This window comes from Bombina bombina, chromosome 2 (assembly GCF_027579735.1).
Source record: "Bombina bombina isolate aBomBom1 chromosome 2, aBomBom1.pri, whole genome shotgun sequence".
NCBI classification, from domain to species: domain Eukaryota; kingdom Metazoa; phylum Chordata; class Amphibia; order Anura; family Bombinatoridae; genus Bombina; species Bombina bombina.
This window is the reverse complement of record NC_069500.1, coordinates 624212346-624233199: the sequence shown is the minus strand read 5'-3', so window position 1 is coordinate 624233199 and position 20854 is coordinate 624212346. Positions and strand designations below refer to the sequence as shown.

The window sequence follows — 20854 nt, the reverse complement described above, 5'->3', positions numbered from 1 at the left end:
GTAGGTGATGCATTTATGTTAGACAACTATTATATGCCATTTTATATGTTTATTAATATTATTAGGACATCCTTCTACTTCTAGAAATAATGCAAAGCATGACACATACATTCTGTATATTTTAATTAACCTCTTTTTTCTGATAACTTAACAAAATAGCTTTGACAAACAAAACAGCTTCAACTTGCAGGTGTTCACTCCATTTTCCTAAGGTCTTACAAAAACGCAAGCCAAAGAATGAATTTGAGGGGCACAATTGCTTGGTTCCTCTGTGGAACTCCCCAGTGAATTGACTGCATAGGATAAAATAGAAACTCGAAAGGCTACAAAGAACTCTGTGAATTTTACACAATTAGTTAATAAGACTAGGCAAACCAGACAAATGCCGTACACAGAATGGCAATCACTGCTATGTAATAATAATATTATTTAGTTTTATTTTTAGTCAGTATGGGCTGCTCTTAGCCAATGTCACATCAGTATAAAGTATCATGATTTCTATTTTTTTTAATCTATTTAATTTTGCTATATCAAATATTATTATTACACCCAAATTATAGTTTAAAGACATTATGGGGTATTGTGATAAACATAGTACTGCACACTTAGAAGCTAAAGCTATTTCAAATAACACAACAATAATGAATTATTTAGGGATTTTATTTCTGTGCAAGAAATTAAATAGAACACTAAACGCCAATAGCGCTTGTCCAAAGCTCCGTAGAGAGGCCAAAAAGCAAATTGGGTAACCTGGGTTTTCAAACTGCTGCAAATTGCATAAACCAGCTGTTTGATTTGCAGCATTTGCAAGTGACAGAATTTGCTTTTTGGCCTCCCAGGGAGCGCGAGACAAGTACAAGCACAAAAGCAATAGATGTTAAAATTCATCTCTAAAAATTGGCTTTTATGTTAGCATTAAATAAATATAGGACACTTCTACCAACATAGCATTTCAAATTATTTTATTTCTTCTGTCAGTTACTCAAACTATTTATAAATATACCTAAGAATGTGTGTAGTAGTTGTTAAATACAAATTCTGCCAAATCAGATGCACATTACTTAGGAAAAAATAAATACCAAAACAATCAATTCCATGTTGGTCTCAGAAAATAACTCTTATTGCTTTATAAATGAATTTTGTTATGCTGTTGGAGTGTTTGGCAGAGAAGGGCACAGCAGGTAGATTGCTTTATTCACAACTGTGATACTGACTCACAGGTTTCATGAAAAGCAACTGCTTGAAGTACAAAGTACTCCTAAGTACTGGTCATATTCACCGAAATCAATGGGATCCGTTTAATGTTCAGATCCAGTGATATGCAATATATACATTAACACAATTTAAAGGAACATTAACTTATTTTTTGATGTATGCAACAGAAATGTATCAAAATACATTTTGTAAAAATCCTTAAAACTATCATTTTGTTAGCAAAACCTGCATTGTTTTGCAGTTGGAAAAAAAAAACTCTCTTAATTTTTGTGTACTTTATCTCCTCTTCTGTGGCCAATTAGGGAAACATATAAACCATCACTGTGCCGGTAAGCAGGCAAAATAAATAATGAAAGTGCATTACAATTTTTGTTTCACTGTGCATAATTAAACCTTTTTTGATGAGGAATTACATTTTGCATGTTATGTCCCTTTAAGGGTGTAAGTGTTGCTAATAAAACATTTTTACAAAGTGAGAACTGGGCTAGGATGAACTGTTCCTTTAATCCCTGACAATTATTTACTTGCATTTGGATATAGTTAAAGATGCTATGAGATTTCGTTCATACCCATGTTTTTTTTTCAATCTTTAGTCTTCAAGCATGGTACTTACTGTAACCCTGAGTGTCTGAAGTCATTTCCAAGTGTTTATGATTACTGTTCTGCATTGACATCCGCTTTGGAAAAATATAAAGCTACAGAGACTGATGTTAAGGCTTTTTCCTGCCTAAATATATTACTTTGTGAGATTTATACCAGTCACTGTAAATAGTTTGGTGGCACATAGTTACTTTTAATTTTCTGCTGGAAATTCATCAAAACATCAAAAACATATGCTCCTGATCAACAGAAAATCAGCACAATCTTCTTTTTTTCTTCTCCTTTGTGAATATTGTTTATTGAATCCAAATGTTCACGGTGCATATATTGTAGTATTTTCACTGTAGTGCAAATGTTTGTAAGAAACGTTTCCAAATGCTTTCATTTCTATTGCATTATGGGTGGTTTCTGATTTTTACTGCCCCTTCTTACACTTCTTCTGGAATGAACTCTTAAGGAAAGTACGGTAGCCTGGATCATCAACATATTCATTCTTAAACTTCACGTTTAGCACCCTCTGTCTTTTTCTTTGTCCGCAAATGACTTCCTCACCATAAAATGCATCTTCAAATTTCATGTCTGATGCTCTAGACTAAAGAAGAACAAATAATAAATAAAACTGTGAAAAGTTGACAATAAATAATTAAAAGATTGCTAATTAAACATTAAAGGGACATAACTTAAAGGGACAGTCTAGTCAAAATTAAACTTTAATGATTCAGACAGGGCATGTAAACAACTTTCCAATTTACTTTTATCATCAAAATGTCATTGTTCTCTTGGTATTCTTAGTTAAACGCTAAACCTAAGTGTAGGGTCATATTCTAATTTCTAGGCCCTTCAAGGCCGACTCCTATCTGAATTCATGTTACAGTTTTTCACAGCTAGAGGGTGTTAGTTCATGTGTTCCATATAAATAACATTGTGCACACGCCCGTGGAGTTACTTATGAGAGGGCACTGATTGGCTAAAAACATAATTTATGTAAGAACTTACCTGATAAATTCATTTCTTTCATATTAACAAGAGTCCATGAGCTAGTGACGTATGGGGATATACATTCCTACCAGGAGGGGCAAAGTTTCCCAAACCTTAAAATGCCTATAAATACACCCCTCACCACACCCACAAATCAGTTTAACGAATAGCCAAGAAGTGGGGTGATAAGAAAAAAAGTGCGAAGCATATAAAATAAGGAATTGGAATAATTGTGCTTTATACAAAAAAATCATAACCACCACAAAAAAGGGTGGGCCTCATGGACTCTTGTTAATATGAAAGAAATGAATTTATCAGGTAAGTTCTTACATAAATTATGTTTTCTTTCATGTAATTAACAAGAGTCCATGAGCTAGTGACGTATGGGATAATGACTACCCAAGATGTGGATCTTTCCACACAAGAGTCACTAGAGAGGGAGGGATAAAATAAAGACAGCCAATTCCTGCTGAAAATAATCCACACCCAAAATAAAGTTTAACAAAAAACATAAGCAGAAGATTCAAACTGAAACCGCTGCCTGAAGAACTTTTCTACCAAAAACTGCTTCAGAAGAAGAAAATACATCAAAATGGTAGAATTTAGTAAAAGTATGCAAAGAGGACCAAGTTGCTGCTTTGCAGATCTGGTCAACCGAAGCTTCATTCCTAAACGCCCAGGAAGTAGAAACTGACCTAGTAGAATGAGCTGTAATTCTTTGAGGCGGAATTTTACCCGACTCAACATAGGCAAGATGAATTAAAGATTTCAACCAAGATGCCAAAGAAATGGCAGAAGAATAATAATATCATGAGAATCACGATTTGTTACTTGTTGCGCTAGAGTTTCCAACCAAAAAGTTGAAGCTGCAGCAACATCAGCCAATGATATAGCAGGTCTAAGAAGATTACCTGAACATAGATAAGCTTTTCTTAGAAAAGATTCAATTTTTCTATCTAAAGGATCCTTAAACGAGGTACCATCTGATGTAGGAATGGTAGTACGTTTAGCAAGGGTAGAAATAGCCCCATCAACTTTAGGGATTTTGTCCCAAAATTCTAACCTGTCAGGCGGAACAGGATATAATTGCTTAAAACGTTTAGAAGGAGAAAATGAATTACCCAATCTATCCCATTCCTTAGCAATTACTGCAGAAATAGCATTAGGAACAGGAAAGACTTCTGGAATAACCGCAGGAGCTTTAAAAACCTTATCCAAACGTATAGAATTAGTATCAAGAGGACTAGAATCCTCTATTTCTAAAGTAATTAGTACTTCTTTAAGTAAAGAGCGAATAAATTCCATCTTAAATAAATATGAAGATTTATCAGCATCAATCTCTGAGACAGAATCCTCTGAACCAGAAGAGTCCAAAGAATCAGAATGATGGTGTTCATTTAAAAATTCATCTGTAGAGAGAGAAGATTTAAAAGACTTTTTACGTTTACTAGAAGGAGAAATAACAGACAAAGCCTTCTTTATGGATTCAGAAACAAAATCTCTTATGTTATCAGGAACATTCTGCACCTTAGATGTTGAGGGAACTGCAACAGGCAATGGTACATCACTAAAGGAAATATTATCTGCATTAACAAGTTTGTCATGACATTTAATACAAACAACAGCTGGAGGAATAGCTACCAAAAGTTTACAGCAGATACACTTAGCTTTGGTAGATCCAGCAGGCAGAGGTTTTCCTGTAGTATCTTCTGGCTCAGATGCAACGTGAGACATCTTGCAATATGTAAGAGAAAAAACAACATATAAAGCAAAATAGATCAAATTCCTTATAAGACAGTTTCAGGAATGGGAAAAAAATGCCAAACATCAAGCTTCTAGCAACCAGAAGCAAATGAAAAATGAGACTGAAATAATGTGGAGACAAAAGCGACGCCCATATTTTTTGGCGCCAAATAAGACGCCCACATTATTTGGCGCCTAAATGCTTTTGGCGCCAAAAATGACGCCACATCCGGAACGCCGACATTTTTGGCGCAAAATAACGTCAAAAATGACGCAACTTCCGGCGACACGTATGACGCCGGAAACGGAAATGAATTTTTGCGCCAAAAAAGTCCGCGCCAAGAATGACGCAATAAAATGAAGCATTTTCAGCCCCCGCGAGCCTAACAGCCCACAGGGAAAAAAGTCAAATTTTTGAGGTAAGAAAAAATATGATAATTAAAGCATAATCCCAAATATGAAACTGACTGTCTGGAAATAAGGAAAGTTGAACATTCTGAGTCAAGGCAAATAAATGTTTGAATACATATATTTAGAACTTTATAAATAAAGTGCCCAACCATAGCTTAGAGTGTCACAGAAAATAAGACTTACTTACCCCAGGACACTCATCTACATGTTTGTAGAAAGCCAAACCAGTACTGAAACGAGAATCAGTAGAGGAAATGGTAAATATAAGAGTATATCGTCGATCTGAAAAGGGAGGTAAGAGATGAATCTCTACGACCGATAACAGAGAACCTTATGAAATAGACCCCGTAGAAGGAGATCACTGCATTCAATAGGCAATACTCTCCTCACATCCCTCTGACATTCACTGCACGCTGAGAGGAAAACCGGGCTCCAACTTGCTGCGGAGCGCATATCAACGTAGAATCTAGCACAAACTTACTTCACCACCTCCCTTGGAGGCAAAGTTTGTAAAACTGATTTGTGGGTGTGGTGAGGGGTGTATTTATAGGCATTTTAAGGTTTGGGAAACTTTGCCCCTCCTGGTAGGAATGTATATCCCCATACGTCACTAGCTCATGGACTCTTGTTAATTACATGAAAGAAATGAAAATCTGTCAAAAAAACTGAAATAATGGGCAGTCTGCAGAGGCTTAGATAAAAGGTAGTCACAGACGTAAAAATGGTATTAATATGACTATGTTGGTTATGCAATACTGGGGAATGGGTAATAAAGGGTATAACTATCTTTTTAAACAATAACAATTCTGGAGTAGACTGTCTCTTTAAATATGGACATTATGACATTTGTGAGCTTTCCAATTCCTTACAAAAGTGAAGGTGCAGTCTCAAGGCATCATGAAACCCCACATTTTTTCCCATATAGATAGAGCATAACATTTTAAACAACTTTCCAATTTACTTAAATTATCAAATTTGCTTCATTCTCTTGCACTACTGGGAACATTGGGTAAGCAGAATATATGTGCAGCCAAACAAACAAAAGGTTGTTCCAGCCACCAAAACTTTTAAAATAGACCTTTATTATTTCACATGGGGTCCAAGAAAAAAACTACAACGTTTCAGGCCTGCTATAGGCCCTTAGTCATGTATACATACATGACTAAGGGCCTATAGCAGGCCTGAAACGTTGTAGTTTTTTTCTTGGACCCCATGTGAAATAATAAAGGTCTATTTTAAAAGTTTTGGTGGCTGGAACAACCTTTTGTTTGTTTGGAGTATCAGTTGGACGTGGCAGATCCTGGGTTCCGTGCCCCACAGGCCAAAGGTGTTAAAGTGCTGTTTTCCAAACCATTTGTGAAGATTATATGTGCAGCAAATCAGTAGCTATCAGTAGCTTTTCAGCAAAGGATACTAATAGAACAAAGCAAATTACATAAAAAATTAAATTGAAAAGCTGATTAAAACCACATGCGCAATCTAAATCATGAAAGATACATTTTGGATTTAATGTCCCTTTAACAATGCCATACTTTATACAACCATTGGTTGACTCATAACTGTGCCTAACTGGCCACAGCAGGGAAGGAACTTAAGTTATGACAGTGCTTTATGGACAGAACAACTTTCCACTTATTAACATACATATCTAACACGTTAAAAAATGACATCTGCATTTTATTCTAAGATACTTAATAACGCTATTTAAATGTACATTTTTTTATACTTTATATATATATATATATATATATATATATATATATATATATATATATATATATATATATATATATATATATATATATACTAGGTCCATCACAACATGAGACAGACATGTACAGAAATAGCATTTAGACATTCGTAAGGTATAGAAGTTGCAACATTCTCCCCCACCTCTTGGGCGGGCGAACGTCGCCAGACGTAGTTTAGTCTCCACGTCAGACAGAACCCAGTATCATTTTCTTTTTAAACAAGTAATATAACAATAACACATAACATAAAACAACACATCACAAAATATGGGAAGAGATTACCATATCAGATCCTCCACTCCAGGGAAGGGGAGGGAGGGAGGGAAGGTGGCCGTGATTTCACACTGGCACAAGTAGTAGACAAATATCAGTGAGGGATCCTGAAATCTGTGTAGAACCAAATTGAGGGGCAGAGGAGAGGGGACCACAAACTGCAACACTCAGGGTGTAGGGAGAGAGGAGGGAGGGCACCACCTGCCACAGAGATTCTCTTCTAGCATGAACAAAGAATTACAAAAGGGGTAGAGTATCCTATTTCTTACTTGTGGGGAGATGTGTAATAAGTAGGGTTCCCATTTATGGATAAAGGATTTAATTCTCTTTTCGAGGTCTCCCTGTACATCTGCCTGTTCCAAGAGTACCTGAGTATGTATTGTATGTAATAATTTCCTAAAAGGAGGAGCCTTATTGGCCACCCAGTATTGTAAAATTAATCTCCTGGCAAGGAGTATCACAGAATAAAGAAATTTCTGGCGCCGCGGTGCAACATCGAAATCATGCATAAAGATAATATTGGATGGCGTTAAATCTTTCCTCTCCTGTAAGACCCTCTGAAGACAGAATCTAAGTTTACCCCATAGTCTCGCAAGTTTGGGACAATCCCAGATGAGGTGCGTAAGGTCAGGGGACATAAGGGAGCACTTGGTACAATTGTCTACTGCCTGTGGGACCAGTTTGGCTCTCAATTTTGGAAGAATGTATGCCTGGTGAATTAATTTAGTGTGAGCTTCTCTCGAGTATGCAGAGAGGGTGGCCGTATGGACCTTTGAAAAACTTGCTGTTAGGTCCTGCAGAGTAATATTTAAATGTACATTTTATTGCACAAAACAAAATGGTCTAATTCATTTGCAGCATCATTTTTGCTTTAGTGTCCCCTGCTGTTGTGTCATGATGCCAGGGCAGTGCAAACTAGATCTCACAATAGTACTAAAAAAGGGAAACAGACACACGGAAATGCATTATAATAATAAGTGCTTATCATGAACTTATTGCAATAACATTAATCAGTAATCAGCTTATAAATGAAGCAAGGCAGTGATTAAACTAGAAATGCAATACTTATCTTCGGGTTTTGGATAAGGTGTTAATAGCATGCAATAGTGCTGAAAGTCATCATTCAGTGGAACGCAGGTAGATGCTGTATCAAACATCTCTCTAAGATGTTGCCAAAAACTCTCCTGCCCCCCTCTAAACAATTCTAATAATTAAACTTCAGTTTAGCAGGCGTGTCTAAAGTTATGTCAATCATATTATTTTATTTAGCAAGTGTTTAGCAAAAATAAGTGTTAGCGTAACAATTGAATATTCTCAGTATGGTAGGACTATCTCTTTTGGAATGTGGCATCCCACTCTTTCCAGATAATAACACTGCTTGAGAACAGAACAGTAGAGTGACATACGAGTGTAACATTTTTAAAGATATTTCTCTTAAAGGAATATATGTGTTTTTACATTAACTGTTTGATTAATAATTTGTGCATGGAATCATGAAAAGTTTCCATTTCATTGCACCTTCTATTGGCTTACTGGTATCCTTCTTGAGTGGTGCAATGTGTTGTGGGGATTCATCACAAGGACAACACATTTGTGTAACCAGATTATGGCTGAGTAGGATTATGCTTTGTTGGAAGCAGCCATTTTTAAATTGGCAATTATATATTGTATATTAAAAAAACTATCCCATGTTTTATTGTTCTTCTTTATTTAACTGTATGATCTTTTTATTATTTAAATACGAATAAATAAACTTAAGTAATAACAGATTCTGCCTTTTAATATCAGTCACAGCCAGTAATTCTAAAAAGATTTGCATTATAATGAAGTGATTGAGAAATCTTACATAACGAGACTTAATCTTTTTGGGTAGTTCTTCATCCATTGTGTAAATATCTTCTCGTTTCGTAACAATTTGTGATCCATCTTCAAACTCCACCTAAAAAAAAAGAAAACATTTTTTTGATGTATCTTTTCCAAACTTGGCATAATATTAACCTTCACAAAATTGCAATTTCAGCCTTTTTAATTATGTGAACGTTAATTTGTCAGGGGGGTGAAACCATTCATGTATATCAAAGAACACATTTTTGCATGAAAAAATGTTATGGTAAAGCAGGTAATACATAGCCTTAAAGGGATAGTCTAGTAAAAATTTAAATGTTCATGATTCAGTTAGAGCATGCAATTTTAAGCAACTTTCTAATTTACTCCTATTATCAATTTTTCTTCGTTCTCTTGGTATCTTTTTTTGAAAACACAAGGATGTAAGCTTAGAAGCCGGCTCATTTTTGGTTCAGCACCTAGGTAGCACTTGCTGATTGGTGTCAAAATGTAGTCACCAATCAGCAAGCGCTACTCAGGTGCTGAACCAAAAATAGGCCAGATTCTAAGCTTACATTCTTGCTTTTTCAAATAAAGATACCAAAAGAACTAAGAAAATTTGTAAATAGAGGTAAATTAGAAAGTTGCTAAAAATTGCATGCTCTATCTGAATCATGAAAGTTTAATTTTGACTAGACTTTGCCTTTAAAAGCTATGCACAGTGAAACAATTTTGAAATGCTCTTTGTTTAGAATACCTTCGATAATGTCTGCTATTCCTGTGATGTAATTTGAAAATCATCATTTTTCTACTGTGAGGCTGGGATACATTATATGGAATTCAGAACCCTGACCTGGCATGCAGCACAGTGATTATTTTCTATGTGTTCCTATTTGGGCACACCAAAGGAGACATGACTGCCATAATGATGTTACCATAAAAAAGGCATTTTTAATATTACACACTTATTTGTTTATTTATTTTAGGAAAGTTTTTGTTTTTTAAATTTAACATATTGGGATTAGGTGTTTGGGGAGTTTAATATGAGGATATGTTTTACCACTAGATTGGTTACTAATAATTATGGGTCATGAGTTATCAAACTCAAGCACTAATGCTCAGAAGTAATAGTGATGGTTAGTCCTCAAGTTTAACCTAACAAACTGTAGGAAATACATCATATTTATCATTCTAATTATCCACTTCTATTCAAGCTAACTGATCTCACTTGAAGTAGAGTTTAGACATCTCTAAAACACCAGTACAAGTAAATTGGAAAGTTGATTAAAATAATATGTTCTGTCTGAATGATGAAGGAAAATGCTTGAATTGCATGTCCCTTTAATCAGAAAGCAGAGAGTAATCCTGGGTGAGCTAAGAAGCGTGCACATGTCTTAAGCCATCTGGTAGCAGTGTTTGCAACAATGTTTATAGCCATGTTATACATAGTTGCAAACACTGCTTACATATACTGCTGACACATGCACACTCCTGAGCTCTTATCAGCCTACCTAGATGTACCATTCAACAAAAGATACCAAGAGAGCAAATCATATTTGGCAATAGAAGTACATTAGAAAGTTGCTTAAAATTTCATGGTCTACCTGAATCACGAATTGTTTAATTTTGACCTTACTGTCCCTTTAAATACAATTTTGTGCTTGAGTGCTTTCAATAGACAATCCACAAACTGCGTCCCCATTTCTTTTTCACTTCCGTGATCATCTGGAGGGATCAAGTATGGAATGTAAAGGCTTCTATTATTATTTGCTTTTATTTTAGAAGAGCAATAAACTTGGAGGTGTTGTGTGAGGCTTTTGACAGATATGTTACATTTCATTGTTCAGCAGAGAATATACACTCAATTCTACTAAAACCATACTTCTAGGTTACTAATGTGTCTCATTTTCCATTCCTAAATGTACAATAATGTGGTTTACAGATGTGATGTATGTGAGGTTTTTTGTTGTTTTTGTTTCTGAGTATAAAACATAATGCAAATTAAACTTTTTCACCAATATACCTTGATAGTGATAGTTACAATAGTTAAACAAAATGCTGCCAAGCCAATAATTGAAAGTTCCAGCATGAGAAATATAGGTGTAGGCTAATTGCAAAAAGCATAATATATATATATTGAGAAGTAAAGAAGGCACTCTCCGTTTATCAATACATCATTTAATAAATACGGTACCGTATTTATTAAATGGTGTATTGATAAACGGAGAGTGCCTTCTTTACTTTTCAATATGTTACTTTGATTGGGAGTGCACCCCGGAGGCTGTCTAAACATTGAGTGCTGGTCCCTAACTTTTCATACTTATATATATATATATATATATATATACATACACAGTATTTAAGATGTTTCCATGATAATTGTCCTCAGGAAGTCCATACCGGGCTGCCACATTAATAAGGCAGATTTTAATAAATTGAAGCAGTATTAAAGGTAGGAAACTGAAGTAAGCACGAAAGCTGTAGCCAATTGTCAAGCTCTGCAGGAGAAATCTAAGTTTAGCACAGCGTGTAAGTAGCTGTAACTAGAATCAGTCTTTAAATATGTCTGTGTTGTCTGCCTGGAGAATTTCCATTAAATATGCAATCTGTTACAAAAGATAACCTGCGCTGTATTATCAGTGTTTAAAGTGGCACATTTTAATGTAGTTGCAGCTAAAACATTCGCATGCACATCCATCAAGCTGCTTTTTTCCCCCTTTATTTAATTTTCTTCTTCTGTTTGCTTCCATTTCTACTGCTAGGGAAAATTAATTGAATACCTTTCAGAACGTTTGAGACTTCCTGAGAGAAATGCGTTTAAACAAAGACAACCTGAGTGACACTGTTTGAGATACCAGTTAACTAAACCGCTGTCTATAATACAAGTTCTACACACAAAAAAATTCTGCTCACAAGAAGCAACGCTTTCTCTTTTTTCTAGGTTCACATTTAATCAAACGCGCGTCTTTAGCAGAAAATGTGAAAAAAATGAATGAAGCCAAATGTTTGTAATGTTTAATACACCGAAACTCTAATTCTGAACAGCAGAAAGTCTATAAAAAGTTCCTATGTTGGAAATATCGAACATGGCAGAAAACCTGGAAGTTCAATCCATCAAACCATGTGTTATAACATAATATATAAAACTAATGTACGTTTTTTTTTTTATTAAACTAAGGAAGAATGGTTTACAGCTAATTAAATAAGTGAAGTAAATCCGTTCTAAAAATTGTGTTTAGGGTTTGTCAATCTGCTTAAATACATTCAAACCTTATATAGAATTATAGTTTATAAAAAAAAACATACAATTTTTTATAAAAACATTATTTTAAGGGATATAATAACATAATAATAAAGTGCTCTAATGTGTAAAGTCATTTTATTATTGCACAAATGTTTGCAAAGGGGTTTGTAAATCCGTAAAGCCACTCTGTTGTCCCAATGCATTGCTGCTTCTTATCACAAAATGGCCAGTGAACCAATCAGAAGTGGTAAGTGCATTTAGCTACTAATTGCAACTGGAACACTGGGCCTGGAAAGAGGCGTGGGAGTCCCAGTGTCAACCAGTAATACATATAGCAATAATCCATTGTGATTCATATTGCTATATCATCCCCAGCTTAAACATACAAGGTCTCAGGTGTTAAAAAAAGGCAGGCAAATGGCTTTAATATAGAGATGGATACATATACATGTCTAAACATGTATATTTATATATCTATATATGTATACATATGTATTTATGTATTTATATGTGTATATATGTATTTACAGATATATATATATACACATATAAACATATAAATACATATGCACACATATATAGACATATACTGCATACAAGAACATTAGAGACCTTTGCAGTTAAGTAGATACAAATATGTAAAAGCATATTTATGCAATATTAATTTTAATAAAGTGTTTAACTATGCATATACTGTAAATATTTTACATTCCAATTTTCTGCACATAGCAGAATATGTTCTAAGTATTTTTAAATAGATATTCCTATACATATCTGTATATATTTATTACTATATATAATCATGTATAGATATAGGTTTAGATATATAATGTACCAAAATACCATCAGATATATGTAGAAATATATAAATATGTGAATAACATTGGAATGTGAATTATTAATATTTTAATGTTGTGTTAGCACACATGAGAATATGCAATCGAGTTAGTGTGAGAGTGGGGTGTTAGGTTTTTTTCCACTTCTTTTTCTCCATTGAATTCTATGGGAGTGTACGTGAACATGCACGCAATATTCTAACTTCGACTTTTTGTGCTTGTCAGGTTAGTGCGCAAGCAAAAAAGTTTACTTTAAACGTGTAATACGAGCGCAACCCAACAAGCTGAAAAAGCTTACTTCTAGCTCAATTAATGCTTGAGCGTTAATTATTGCTCCACTTGTAATCTGGCCCTAAACTGTTAAAGGGATATGAAACCCAAAATATTTATTTCATGATTCAATTAGAGCATACAAATTTACTTTTATTATTTAATTTGCTTTGTTGTCTTGGTATCTTTTGTTTAAAAGAATACATAGGTAGGCTCAGAAGCTGGGAGCTAGCTGCTAATTGGTGGCTGCCCATATATGCCTGTTGTCATTGGATACAGATGTGTTCAGCAAGCTCCCAGTAGTGCAACGCTGTTCCTTAAATAAAGGATACCACGCAAATGAAACAAAATTGATAATAGAAGTAAATTAGAAAGTTGTTTAAAATGGAATGCTCCATCTAAATTATGAAAGAAAAAATGTGGGGTTCATATCCCTTTAATATATACAAGGAAGATCAGGTAGCTGTATTGCCTAGCTGTTCAACAGACATTTCATTATACCTGGCCCATGCTAAAACCCCTGCACTAGTTGATTTAAAGGGACATTAAACCCAAACATTTTCTTTCATGATTCATATAGAGAATACATTTTTTAACCCCTTAATGACCAAGGACGTACCCCACACGTCCTCAAAAAAAATACAGTTAATGACCGAGGACGTGTGGCGTACGTCCTTGGTCTGGAAAGCAGCTGGAAGCGATCATATGTAAATATGCTAACAAAAACACAAAAAAAGCCCAAATATAGCTTTTATTTTAGTACTGGCAGAGTTTCTGCCAGTACTTAAGATGACGGGAACAATTGTGGGGTGGGGGGGGGGGAAGAGAGCTGTTTGGGAGGGATCAGGGGGTCTCATGTTACAGGTGGGAGGCTGAGCTCTACACTAAAGCTAAAATTAACCCTGCAAGCTCCCTACAAGCTACATAATTAACCCCTTCACTGCTAGCCATAATACATGTGTGAAATGCAGTGGCATTTGGCGGCCTTCTAATTACCAAAAAGCAACGCCAAAGCCATATATGTCTGCTATTTCTGAACAAAGGGGATCCCAGAGAAGCATTTACAACCATTTGTGCCATAATTGCACAAGCTGTTTGTAAATGATTTCAGTGAGAAACCTAAAATTGTGAAAAATTTTACGTTTTTTTTTATTTGATCGCATTTGGCGGTGAAATGGTGGCATGAAATATACCAAAATTGGCCTAGATCAATACTTGGGGTTGTCTACTACACTACACTAAAGCTAAAATTATCCCTAAAAACTCCCTACATGCTCCATAATTAACCCCTTCACTGCTGGGCATAATACACGTGTAGTGCGCAGTGGCATTTAGCAGCCTTCTAATTACTAAAAAGCAACGCCAAAGCCATATATGTCTGCTATTTCTGAACAAAGGGGATCCCAGAGAAGAATTTACAACCATTTAAGCCATAATTGCACAAGCTGTTTGTAAATAATTTCAGTGAGAAACCAAAAGTTTGTGAAAAAATTATTAAAAAAGTGAACGATTTTTTGTATTTAATCGCATTTGGCGGTGAAATGGTGGCATGAAATATACCAAAATGGGCCTAGATGAATACTTTGGGATGTCTATTAAAAAAAAATATATACATGTCAATGGATATTCAGAGATTCCTGAAAGATATTAGTGTTCTAATGTAACTAGCGCTAATTTTGAAAAATAATGGTTTGGAAATAGCAAAGTGCTACTTGTATTTATGGCCCTATAACTTACAAAAAAAGCAAAGAACATATAAACATTGGGTATTTCTAAACTCAGGACAAAATTTAGAAACTATTTAGCACGGGTGTTTTTTGGTGGTTGTAGATGTGTAACAGATTTTGGGGGTCATAGTTAGAAAAAGTGTGTTTTTTTCCATTTTTTCCTCATATTTTATAATTTTTTTTATAGTAAATTATAAGATATGATAAAAATAATGGTATCTTTAGAAAGTCCATTTAATGGCGAGAAAAACAGTATATAATATGTGTGGGTACAGTAAATGAGTAAGAAGAAAATTACAGCTAAACACAAACACCGCAAAAATGTAAAAATAGCCTTGGTCCCAAACGGACAGAAAATGGAAAAGTGCTGTGGTCATTAAGGGGTTAAACAACATTCCAATTTACTTCTTTTGTCTAATTAGCTTCAGTCTCTATATATTCTTTGTTGAATAAATAACAATTTACATGGGTGAGCCAATCACACAAGGCATCTATGTGCAGCCACAAATCAGCAGCTAATGAGCCTATCTAGATATGTATTCAAGCAAAGGATATCAAGAGAATGAAGATAATAGAAGTAAATTGGAAAGTTGTTTAACATGTTATTCTCTATATAAATCATGAAAGAACAATTTTGTGTTTAATGTCCCTTTTAGCTTAAAAGATGAAGGTTTATGTCTAGGCGCATAAGCCACAAGGAAGGTCAGTTGAATTTAATTAGCAGTAAAATATTTGAAATGTTTTAGGCCATTCTAGGATCAGAATGCATAAAAAAACAATCTATCTTTCTGAAATACTTATGGCCCCATTTATCAAGGCGTCACTTTGTTAATGTTTCTGTAAACAAATGTACCCGCCATTGCTCCTGCCTTGTGGAAGTTATTAAGTCGACCCTTATAACATCAAATTAAGTGAGAAGAGCAGCAATGAATAACTTCTATATACTGGTACCGACATGATTCTTGTGTAAAAGAGCCCACATTGCTAGGGCCTAAATAAAGATGACATTGGGCCCTGCTAAAAACAATAAAATAATATTAATTAGATAACCGAGGCAAAACTTGCCAAGGTGAAAAACTTTGCCCAGGTTATGTTACAGATCTCCTGGATTACAAAGCAGAAGATGCTGCAACATTAGGCACTTAAATAATTGGGGGGATTACAGAAGATTGTGGTAGTGACAACACTGCAATTCATTATTTTTTTTTAAAATATAGAATTTGTTGTGCACAAGTAATGTTACCTTTGTAATACAATTTACCTATCCTGTTGATCCATGAAAAATCTCTAAGAATAATACAAATAATTCCAAAAACAATCAAATTCTAATGAGAGCATCATTATTTTGTATATCTTGACTATATTATGATCAGAACAATCACAGCTGATAAAGTAATGTGCAGAAAATGTTATGTTGGCCCTTTATGCACCTCCAGAGCAAACCCTCAAGATGTCTGACTGGATTCCATATTCATTCCTATTTTATCCGCTACCAAAAAGTTGTTGAATATAACTCATGGATCTAGACACAGATACACATATGAATGTAGTAATTAATAATGATAACTTAAAAAAAAAACAGAATTTATGCTTACCTGATAAATTTCTTTCTCTTGTGGTGTATCCAGTCCACGGGTTCATCCTTTACTTGTGGGATATTCTCCTTCCCAACAGGAAGTGGCAAAGAGAGCACACAGCAGAGCTGTCCATATAGCTCTCCCTCTAGCTCCACCCCCCAGTCATTCGACCGAAGGTTAGGAAGAAAAAGGAGAAACCATAGGGTGCAGTGGTGACTGTAGTTTAAACAAAAAATCTACCTGACTTAATAGCCAGGGCGGGCCGTGGACTGGATACACCACAAGACAAAGAAATTTATCAGGTAAGCATAAATTCTGTTTTCTCTTATAAGGTGTATCAAGTCCACGGGTTCATCCTTTACTTGTGGGATACCAATACCAAAGCTTTAGGACACGGATGAAGGGAGGGAACAAGACAGGTACCTTAAACGGAAGGCACCACTGCTTGCAAAACCTTTCTCCCAAAAATAGCCTCCGAAGAAGCAAAAGTATCGAATTTGTAAAATTTGGAAAAAGTATGCAAAAAATGTTACTGTGCCTTTAAGAGATAAAAAAGGCACACAATTTTCCAAAACAGTGAAAAATGCAGGAAACTTTTCGAAATTTTCACAGTATGTACCTAAAGCATTAGTAAGATTGCACCACTAGCAATAAAAACGATTAACCCCTTAATGCCCAAACCGGATCGATAGTAAGCCAACAAACCGGTTAAAACAACTTCAGCACCTTGACACAGCTCTGCTGTGGCCCTACCTGCCCTTAGGAACCAGATTTGTGGGGAAAAAGCTTCTTATAGGTCCTCAAACAGCAGCAGGACCCTACAAGTGAAACAGCCTGAAGTTCTAGTCAATATAACTGCGCATCTGAGGCGGCGAAATTAGGCCCCTCCCACCTTTTACTTCGGTGCTTTGCCATTAATTAGTGTCAACCAATAAATTAGCCCTGTTATGTAAGGTTGCAATTCCATACTTAGTCTCTGAATACAGCTTACCCTTCCCTCATGGGTAGGCTGACCATATTGCCGCTTTAAGTAGGAACACATATGAAAAATACATATGTGAGGGTTCTTATACAAAACCATTTCTTTAAACAGCCCTGAAAACAGCCCGGACATATGTATTTTTCATATGTGTCCCTTTTTAAAGCGGCAATATGGTCAGCCTACTCATGGGGATCTTATCAGTCTTTTCTAGCATTATCACAGTCTTGTCTAGAAATAAATGACTGAACATACCTGATTGCAGCCTAGCCTGCAAACCGTTGCCCCCAACTGAAGTTTTCTTGTACTCCTCAGTCCTTTGTGGGAACAGCAGTGGATTTTAGTTACAACATGCTAAAATCATCTTCCTCCCTGCAGAAATCTTCATCTCCTTTCTGCTAGAGAGTAAATAGTACCAACCGGTACCATTTAAAATAACAAACTTTTGCTTGTAGAAAATAAAAACTACAATTCTAACACCTCATTCACTTTACCCTTCCGATTGCTTAAAGCCGGCAAAGAGAATGACTGGGGGTGGAGCTAGAAGGGGAGCTATATGGACAGCTCTGCTGTGTGCTCTCTTTGCCACTTCCTGTTGGGAAGGAGAATATCCCACAAGTAAAGGATGAACCCATGGACTGGATACACCTTACAAAAGAAATACTGTGTTGAATGGTGCACAAGCGTTCATTCACTGTAAACAAGGTTGCGAGTGATCTGCAAAAGATCTTCAATACCAACAATAGGGGTCGTTGCTTGCGAATGTTGAACCATAGTTTGTGTGTAGGTTTTGATACAAGATGACATATACTGCATGTTTACATCTTGATAAATGGGGGCCTTAGTGACCTTCAAAACAATATTTAAAAGATCTTACTAAAATTAAGACCTATAGGAAAGGCTTAGAAAATGCTTTAAGGGACACTAACCCCATTTTTTTGTCTTTAATGATTCAGATAGAGCATACAATTTTAAGCAACTTTCTAATTTACCCCTATTATCAATTTTCTTCGTTCTCTTGGTATCTTTATTTAAAAAGCAGGACTGTAAAACTTAGAAGCAAACCCTGTTTTAGATTCAGCACCCTGGATAGCGCTTGCTTATTGGTGGCTACATTTAGCAAACCAATTAGCAAGCATAACTCAAGCCAACCAAAAATGTGATGGATCCTAAGCTTCACATTCCTGCTTTTTAAATAAAGATAAAAAAGAACGAATAACAATTAATAATAGGGGGCCTATTTATGAAATGTCTGTCCGACATGATCCGATCAGCGGATCATGTCCGACAGACATCGCTGAATGCGGAGAGCAATACGCTCTCCGCATTCAGCATTGCACCAGCAGCTCTTGTGAACTGCTGGTGCAATGCTGCCACCTGCAGATTCGCGGCCAATCGGCTGCTAGCAGGGGGTGTCAATCAACCCAATCGTATTCGATCGGGTTGATTTCACACAATCTCTGTGCATCCTCCTCAGAGCAGGCGGACAGGTTATGGAGCAGCAGTCTTTAGACTGCTGCTTCATAACTGGTGTTTCTGGCGAGTCTGAAGGCTCGCCAGAAACACGGCCCTTCAAGCTCCATACGGAGCTTGATAAATGGGCCCCTAGGAGTAAATTTGAAGGTTGCTTAAAAGTGCATGCTCTATCTCCATAAAACAATGTATCTTCATTATTTTGTGTGTTTTTTTAAAATTATGTTTATAATGGATTCTATATTTAGTTTAGAGAATTCATATTAAAATATATCTGATTTTAAATAAAAAATATAATTTTATTTGATACATGAACTAATGATATTGAGTATAATAGTTGAATTAGAGTAAATGACAATCACATTGAATTTGTGTATAGCTCATTTATTGTTGATATATGCAAATATACCTTTTTTGTAATACTGTATTTATATGAAGGGTTTTTAAAAAGAGAATGCTTTTCTCTAGCCTAGTAAGGGTTAAATGTGAAAAAGATGAGTTAACCAATGAGGAGAAACAACCAACATAAATAGGAGAATGAGGAAGACACGTCCTTATTCTTGTAACATACATTGAAGAACTTGCACAACACTAGGAAGGGTGTGGTTATAGTGGCGAGACTACAGAACTTCACCTAAGGTGGCATGTACAAAGTTGGCAGCAGAAGCATGCACGGACATATGGAACAAAGTAATTCTTGCCATTGCATTGTATGCTTCATCTGCAAATCTTTTAGCTGTTTTATGATGAGAATAATAAAGTTATGTTTGCCTGTTGGTGGTTGTTAAATCTGGATTCCTTTAGATGATTAGTCAAAACATGTATTTATTCTGCTATTAAACTGTATTGGCACAGAGCTCTAAAAACTAAATGTATGCTTACCAGATAAATTCCTTTCTTTCCTGGCAGGGAGAGTCCATGACTTCATTCCTTACTGTTGGGAAAAACAACACCTGGCCACCAGGAGGAGGCAAAGACACCCCAGCCAAAGGCTTAAATATCCCTCCCACTTCTCCCATCACCTAGTCATTCGACCAAGAGAACGAGAAAAAGTAAGAGAAACATCAGGGTATAAAAATGCCAGAAAAAAAACAAAAAAGGAGTCGCCCAAAAAAATCTTATTGGTGTGGTTGTGGTTTCTCCCTGCCAGGAAAGAAAGGAATTTATTTGGTAAGCACAAATGTTGTTTTCTTTCCAAAGGAAGGGAGAGTCCACAACTTCATTCCTTACTTTTGGGAAACAATACCGAAGCTCCAGAGGACAATAACAGGAGGTAAAAAGAAAAGAGACGGACCCTAATCTGAGGGCACCACAGCCGGCAAAACCTCTCCCAAATGCTGCTTTGGCTGAAGCAAACACATCAAATTTGTCAAATTTAGAAAAACTATGTAAGAAGGACCTGGTAGCTGCCTTACAAATCTGATCCATAGAGGATTTGTTCTTAAAAGCCCAGGAAGAAGCAACTGCTCTAGCGGAATGAGCAGTAATCCTCTCAGGAGGCTGCTGTCCTGCTTTCTCATAAGCCAAGCGGATGACACTACTCAACCAGAAAGACAAGACCTTCTGCCCCCTCCGTCTACCCGCATAAAGGACAAACAAAGATGAAGATTGTCTGAATTCCTTAGTAGCCTGAAGGTAAAACTTCAATGCACGAACCACATCCAGATTGTGAAGCAAACGTTCCTTCGCTGAAGAAGGATTGGGACACAAGGAAGGAACAACGATCTCTTGATTAATGTTACCATCCGACACCACCTTAGGAAGGAAACCTAACCTAGTACATATAACTGCTTTATCGGTATGAAAAAGGTAAGGTGGGTTACACTGTAAAGTTGAAATCTCAGAGACTCTGCAAGCAGAGGCAATGGCTAATAGAAACAAAACTTTCCAAGATAACAGTTTAATGTCAACAATATGCATGGGCTCGAACGGAGCCTGCTGCAAAACACAAAG

At 35.9% G+C, this 20854-nt stretch overlaps 1 protein-coding gene across 1 annotated transcript in view; it reads right to left on the bottom strand.

The window, feature by feature from the left end:
• Window positions 1–947: 947 nt before the first annotated feature.
• Window positions 948–20854, bottom strand: part of KDM4C (lysine demethylase 4C) — a 1488570-nt gene continuing 1468663 nt past the window's right edge. Inside the window, exons 22-23 of the mRNA XM_053702565.1 lie at window positions 8818–8910; window positions 948–2407 (exon numbers count right to left, since the gene is read on the bottom strand). Of these exons, the coding sequence (XP_053558540.1) occupies window positions 2231–2407; window positions 8818–8910 (270 nt within the window). The 3' untranslated portion in view covers window positions 948–2230. The remainder of the gene's footprint in view (window positions 2408–8817; window positions 8911–20854) is intronic.